Consider the following 7,249-nt stretch of genomic DNA (forward strand, 5'->3'; position numbering starts at 1 on the left):
TAAATGCTCATTTGAAAAAGTTTCCAGATCAACAACAAATGAACAAATTTTGCGACAAGAAAACAATAGGGTTGTACAACAATTCTCCATTTTAATGTTTAAGTCTTTTCTTGAATTATAAGACATATTGATATTGGGAGCAAAAATTAACAGGGACTCCTTTTCCTGCACAAGAAAAGTTCTTGCTGTTCTCCAAACAGACAGATACTGTTGTGGCAAATGCTGTAGTAACTTTTTAGCTGTGCTTTGTGTAACTTATCTAAAGTGGGGAGGGGTGGGGGGGTCTGTCACAACACTGAAGCTTCAAGATGTGTGAAACAAAAAGAACCAAAGAAGGAAACTGCAGCACCCTTTGTCAGTAAACAGTCACTGTTTTAAATACTATGTCACAGTTTTTAAAAACTTTATGTGACTTTAATAAAATGATGCATCGGCTGTGCTTCAGAAAGCAGTGTATTAAAGAAAACAAGGCTCGTCTCTCAACAACTATTGGATGGATTGCCATTAAATTTCTCCCTAAAAAGGGAGAGTTGGGAGATCAGTTTCATCCAGAGTCAGATTAGTAATAAGACATCTCGATGGAGCTGACTCATTTTGCTTTTTTGGGTCTTACATTCAAAATAAACACTCATATGGATTGTGTGAATTAAAAAAAAGTTTATTAAATAATTGTTATCCGCCAAAAGGATAAGACGAGACATGGCCAATTCATAGTGCAACTTTCACATGACGAAAGATTGTTCAACACAAAACAGGAAAGAGCAGGGAAGGGAGAGGTGTGTGTGTGTGTGTGTGTGTGTGTGTGTGTGTGTGTGTGTGTATGATGCAGTGCATATGCATACACAGATCAAAATTTCTGTATGACAGTTATCACACAGTCAATCTAGTCTGTCTGGTGATGTTTTTTGTTTGTTCAGCTTCACTATTCTGTTATCTAACAAATTGCTTGTTTGCTTATTTTAAAAGTTTTTTTGGAGCGCATAATGTTGCGTAAAATAATGTTGCAATGTTGAAATAGCTTCCCCACTCAATCACAGGTTGCCAGTTAACCAACGCGGTCCAAAAACAAAAAAGGTATTTTTTTAGTGGAAATGTAATTTGTGTGTGTGTGTTCAAGAGTCATTTTGTCAAACTCCAGTTGAAGAATCACTCAGCTCCAGTTTTCTTCTCTGTGCCGTTGGAAGCGTTTGACTGGCTTTCAGGGGCGTCTTCACAGCTCTGCTCTCCTGTCCCACTGCCGCCTCCTTGTGCTGACTGGTGGTACAGCATGTGAAGTCGCTCTGCGTTCATGTCTGCGTCCTCCGCCCCCTCGCAGCACTTTATCCACGACTGAGGAATGACCTCGATGCCATAGTGGGCCCCGGCGATGGCCCCTGCCATGCAGGCTATGGTGTCTGTGTCCCCTCCCAGGGCCAGGCTGTACGCTATTGTCCTCTCCAGGCCGCCATACTTCTCTGGAAGGCATTCCCGGGGCTGCAGGCAATGGAGGACGCAGAAGATGGCAGTGGGGACTGAGTGGAGCGCTGCGATGCCATTACCTGCAAGGAAAGACAGGAAATGTTGAGTGATAAGGAAAAGAAGTCAGAAAAACGTGAGGCGGCAACGCAGAAGTTCCATCACTCCTCATTGAAACATTTATTTGCTCTGTCAAAATAAAACTTAAAGCTAAAATCTTTAATTTAACAAGAGCAGCAAGAGGTAAATAACAGCGTAATTTCTCAAATACAACATGGCTGTTTTCAAGATCCCTAAGGACAAAATAGAATTCCATCCTACTGTTACTGTTGTTGATTTAGCTCAAATGGTCAGTCATCGACCAACAGGAAATATAACTTGGGCCTTGGGAAACTGTAATAGGCATTTTTCATTACTTTCAGACCAAATGATTGATGGAGAAAAATAATTGGCACATTAATGACACAAATTGTCATTGGTTGCTTCCTTAGATAGTAACAATAAAAATAGAATACGTATAAAAATATTGGCATTGGAAACTGGCAATGGAGGGACAGAAAGGGATGGATGGATTTTGAAAGTCAAGATAAAGTCAAAGATAAACAGATACTGACCCAGTTCAGAAATGACTTCCTCTATGCTGACCTTGCTCCTGTCCATCAGGTCTCTAACTCTGTGGAGGCGCTCACAGAATGGCTTATCTGCCTCTTTTAGGCTGGACAGAAACACCATGTTAAAAGATTGACACAAAAAAATAACACCCCCAGTACATTTCCGGACCATGAACCCCAAACATCAGATCACATTTCTGACCTCAGACAGACAGGCCCGTGCCACAGCATCCCATAGGGGAGGCTTTATTCACGTAGTACTCACATTCTGGCATCATTGCGTGCCGCCTCGTTGGCCTCCACTTCCTCCATCTCTGTGATTAGCCTGCTGATGAACTGCTGAGGCAGGTCTAGCGCCCCGTGCAGGGAGAGGTGCACAGCCAACGCCTGCAGCACGGCCCCGTTATAACCCAGAGAGCAGGAGTGGGTCAGCATGGCACCCAGACGGGCAAACTGGACAGAAAAGAAAAGGGGGGGGGGGGGATCACACCAACTCTGCAGCAACAAGTCAGTGCATCTGACAATGCAACCCTGTGTGTGCCATAATTAAGACAGAATACACTGAATGTGAAAGTAAACATGATTTTCATGGTTTTTCCAATACTGTGTAAAAATGTGTTTAAATCTGTTCAAACTTCAAATTACGCAGTGTGAAAAACAAATGAAGCTTACTCACTTAAATTATAATAATGCATAGTAGTTACAAACAGTAAACCTCAAGAGGACATGCAGGTGAAAGAGCAGCAACCAGCACAAACACAGAATAACTTAAGTTTTAGACATGGCAGTTCATAAAGTGTGCACAGCTTCAACATGTATGTCAGCAAGAATGTGGTTTTAGCCCACAAGGATGCCCACTCACCCGTTTAACATCAGCCAGATCAGGGAAAGCCAGCGCGAAGGGGGCCGCCCTCATGGCTCCCCCGTTCCCAAAGGAGCCTCGACCGCTAAACTGGTCCCTGGCCGGCTGGTACACATCACTGAGCTGAGGGGAGGACAGCTTCTTCAACACCTGGATCACTGCAGAACCATAACCACGACCCGGGGACGCACTGTACTCCTTCGCAAACCTAGAGGGGTGAGACACCAGTGCTTTAATTGTGGGAGTGTGTGTGATTCATTTCAAAAGCCTTTGGAACAATATTTCCACCATAATACACATCACACTCTGCACAGAAGCCGTTAGTGTCTGCAGTGTGCATTCGTGTACCTGCGAGCCATGTCCTGCTCATCAAAGCCAACACGGGTGAGTAGAGACTGGACCACACAACGCGCCATCGCAGTGTCATCACTGTACTCAAGGATACCTAACACACACACACACACACAGTAAATACAAACACTGCATGATGCACGAGAACATCTTGCTTCACATATCAGCATTGTGGTATTCCAGCACTGTTAACTGCAGCTGCAATCTTAGCATTATTTTTTGTGGTATGTCAAGTAAAATGTGTTGGCCACGTTTTCTCTCGTGAAGTGCAGCTTGGTTCTCTCTGTTTTAAACTGAATACTTTGAGGACATCACTTTGGGTTCTGGTTACCCATTACTGAGGGCCATTTCCCTTTTATGTTAGACGTTTTGTGGTGAATTATGGTAGATTAAATTGATGAGTCATTCACAATGAATGCATGGTTTAGAAAAGTGTTGGTAAATGCCCCCCTATGTAACGCTTCATTGACCCAGACTACTGCCCCAGTTTAATATCAAGTACCTGAATAATGGCAAGCTAGTATAGCATGCAGAGTCCTACGTGATTTCAGACTTTTCAGAGTACAGTAGGCTGTGGGGCCACGTATCTCTTCCACTGCTATTAATACCACGCTGTGTAATCTGGTATTTCATTTCTCTGGCGTGAAATCTCATCCTCTCACTAACCATTCCCTTTGGTCTCGTCGTCCAGGCTGTTCAGATGCTGCAGCACGCTCTCCATGGGAACCTCCTCCGCTCCTTCAAATTCTCCGCCGACACAGTCTCCCAGCACAGCCGCGACCAGCGCTCCCCTGAACCGGGACAAAGACGCCGGGCCCCCCGCTGCCACCGCTCTCACTGCCGTCATAGCCATTCATCCGCCGGTGGAGAGACTTCAAACCTACGCTGAGAAAACGCTCCGCTGGCCCGTTGACCAGACTGTCAGACGGGGGGGGCGGTCGATGCGGCGCAAGTGACAACAACAACAACCGTCTACTCAACTCTTCCTCTTTGCTGCTTCCTGAACGCGTTTGGATGCCTGTTTGACCCCGATGAAAGAGTCGTGTCGGCACACATAGAAATACATTTACATAGAGTGGGCTTCCATTGAACGCCAGGCTGCAGTCTGTTGGGGTATATCTCTTTCTATGCAAGGACACGCGCTACATACAGAAGAAGTGGATACAATAAATGCGACCCAACTTGATGAAAAAAACATATTTGTCGGTGCCTAATTGTTAAACTTTTAAATTAGACTTCAGTAGATGTGATGTGTCGCCTCTTCTTTTTCAACCAGAGCTCAGTAGAGGAGGCTGCAGTTTCAGGAACGCAATTCTAGGACCCTTTTTTTGTTTTGCTACAGCGCCACCTAGCGAAGTGGATGACCCATTTCAAGATGGAGGACAAACAGCCTGTGAGTTCTGAATGTGAATCAAGTTTTATTTGTTTAACATTAAAACCAATTCCGGTGTCTTGAATTTAACAGCAAAGTTTACGTTAGGTAGCCGTAGTGTGAGCAGCTAAGTAGCCGAAGGGTGAGTGGCCAACTATGAAAGTCTTAAAGGCACTACAAACAATCAAAAACATTTTTTATTTAATTTTTTAATTTTATTTATTTATTTTATTTTCCAACCAAACTGGACTAAACAAATCTATGTGTACACCTAAATATTTGTATTCTGTGACAACTTGTTGTCTCTCACCTAAAATGAGAATATCTCGCTCTTCCTAATCATTAAGTTTACATTTTCTTATTAGTTAAACTGTGCTGACTGCCTCTTTACCCCACAATATGTGTTATCAGCCAGTCTCTTCATCTTGACATTGTTTTGTAATATTGGATGAGACATTTGGCATTTTGAACAGTCAATATTATGTGGGCCTATTCTTCAGGCTGACACCATGTGTTCTGTCGTGTACTGTATAGCCTATATGAAGTGATTTCATGGACAGGAAGATTCAAAATGTCTTTTGGTCCAGTACCAAGCTTTGGCCTAATTTATGTATGTGAAATGATCTAAAAATGTTAATTTTAACAAATTAGGCTCTCTCTTTTTCAAGATGCATAAAACAATCCAAGAGGGGAGATCCTTGCTCGAATTAAAAAGATGCACCACATGCTGCAAGGACTTCCACTGCCCGTTCTGTCGCTATATTATTGTTATCCAAAAAAAATATACACAATCTTGAATCTTCCCCCACATTGACCCCCCCCACCCCCCCCCCCAACACAAGCACAAGTTATACGTTATATTAACGTACATCACCCCATAACGCACCCACCCCCTACTGGACACTTTATCTACACACTTTACTTTATTCTGGTCACTGCACTGTTTGTTATTTATCTTATTTTTATTTTTATTCTTATTTTACCTTTTATATTCTACTACTCGAAACAATAGCACCTTCAAACCACGGCAAATTCCTTGTAATGTATGTTACTTGGCAATAAACAGTTTCTGATTCTGACTCTGATTCTGATTCAGTTCTTGTGTCTTGCCTTTCTCCAATCTTTCAAGCTCTAGTAACTACACTATAGGTACTTGGACAGTAAGGAGTATTTGGGTGGGATAAACCTTAAGTATATCCCACTATAAAACTATTTATAGTATAGTATTTTACTTTCAAAGTCATAGGCAGAAGTTTCAGTTTGTGTTACTGAAGCTGCCTTCGTTGCCGTTTTCAGATCATCCACTTCGCGAGGTGGCGCTGTCGCGAAAAAACTGCGGTGCGAGAATTGCGGTCCTGAAGGCTTGTTGTTTGCGCAGACACCCTCAGTTTTACGGTACAGTCATGCATTGATATCCCATCTCTACAATACGAGGGCTTTGACATTTGATGATGCAGGTGGTATTTTCTTTTCTTTCTTTTTTTACAAAACTTGACATAACACAGTCAGAGGTGATGTTTCATTTGGGGATAGCCGCACAAACAAATAAGACCTGGAAAGACCTGAATCATGTTCTTCATTGAAAGACCATATCCTTAGTCTGTTTAGTTTTGTGCTATCAGTTATGTATGGTGTTAATTGAAAGCAGTTTGAATTTTGGAAAAGAACATTGAGGATAAACCACAGTGCGACCATAAAACACGTGTTTCTGGCTGTCATTTGTCTTCAACCTTAAATGCAGTGTTTCATGGTCATTGCAAGCAGGAATTACCGTACCGACCCGAGTATAGCACGGTAATGCTATAGGTTATCTTCCCCGTTTCCACGTAGTCTTCATATCACATTGCAAGTTTATATGTGAAATTGTTTATTTTCTAAGAGCATATCCGTAAACATTATGGGGTTGCCTATTGCACAGTCATTACACCGAAACTTGTCAGTGTTAGCCATGTGTCAGCCGGCTAGCTTCTGTCTTCATTGAGTTTAGAGCGACGTGTTTTTAGCCGCTGAAGTTAGCTTCAGATTGAAGGCTCCCGGGTAAAGTTAAGGGAAACGTAGCTTACAATGCTGAGCGACCAGTCATTCGCTTTTTTGCACTTCTTACTCTTGTGAAAACATGTTAGACATTAGAAACCTACTTTTAAATTTGTGAAACCTTTATTCTGTTTGTTTAAATACCCGCTGTGCACCCTATCCCTATTGTTCTTCACCTGTCACGTTACTTTTCCCTTTCTACTCCATTTTCCTTCTGCTGTCTTATTTTCTCGGTTCGATGTGCTTTTCCCGTTTACCTGTCTTTTGCTGTTGTTTCTCCCTCCCTTTCCTTCACTCGTTATGGCCTTCCTTCCTCTCTCCCTTTTTTCTTCTGCCCCTCATGTCCATTTACTCTCCACCGTTTTGTCGTTTTATATCCTTTCTGCTCCCCATAGAAAACATACTGACAACACACCTGTCCAGCTGGGTGCCACCATCAAAGATGATTGGCCCTGGATTTTTTGAATCTTTAGCCTCTCTGAGATAATCTAGTTCAGATTTAGCATAGTGGTTTTTGAAAGAGATCTTGACTAATGTGGTGTAGATGTAAAAATGCATTTTCAC

General features: G+C 42.6%; 1 protein-coding gene across 1 annotated transcript; it reads right to left on the reverse strand.

Moving 5' to 3' along the window:
• Positions 1-637: 637 nt before the first annotated feature.
• On the reverse strand, positions 638-4,171 carry adprs (ADP-ribosylserine hydrolase). The gene is made up of 6 exons (XM_070920520.1): positions 3,946-4,171; positions 3,277-3,373; positions 2,929-3,136; positions 2,332-2,519; positions 2,070-2,170; positions 638-1,538 (listed from the first exon to the last, which is right to left on the reverse strand). The coding sequence occupies exons 1-6, from the start codon at positions 4,130-4,132 to the stop codon at positions 1,147-1,149; spliced, it is 1,173 nt and encodes a 390-aa protein (XP_070776621.1). The 5' UTR covers positions 4,133-4,171; the 3' UTR covers positions 638-1,146.
• Positions 4,172-7,249: the final 3,078 nt, after the last annotated feature.

Source organism: Enoplosus armatus, chromosome 15 (assembly GCF_043641665.1).
Source record: "Enoplosus armatus isolate fEnoArm2 chromosome 15, fEnoArm2.hap1, whole genome shotgun sequence".
NCBI classification, from domain to species: Eukaryota; Metazoa; Chordata; class Actinopteri; order Centrarchiformes; family Enoplosidae; genus Enoplosus; species Enoplosus armatus.

Coding starts and splice junctions, on each gene's coding strand:
- adprs (XM_070920520.1), bottom strand. CDS start 4,132: ATGGCTATGACGGCAGTGAGAGCGGTGGCAGCGGGGGGCCCGGCGTCT. Junction 2,171..2,331: donor GCACGCAATGATGCCAGAAT/GTGAGTACTACG, acceptor GTTTCTGTCCAG/CCTAAAAGAGGCAGATAAGC. Junction 1,539..2,069: donor GGAAGTCATTTCTGAACTGG/GTCAGTATCTGT, acceptor CTTTCCTTGCAG/GTAATGGCATCGCAGCGCTC.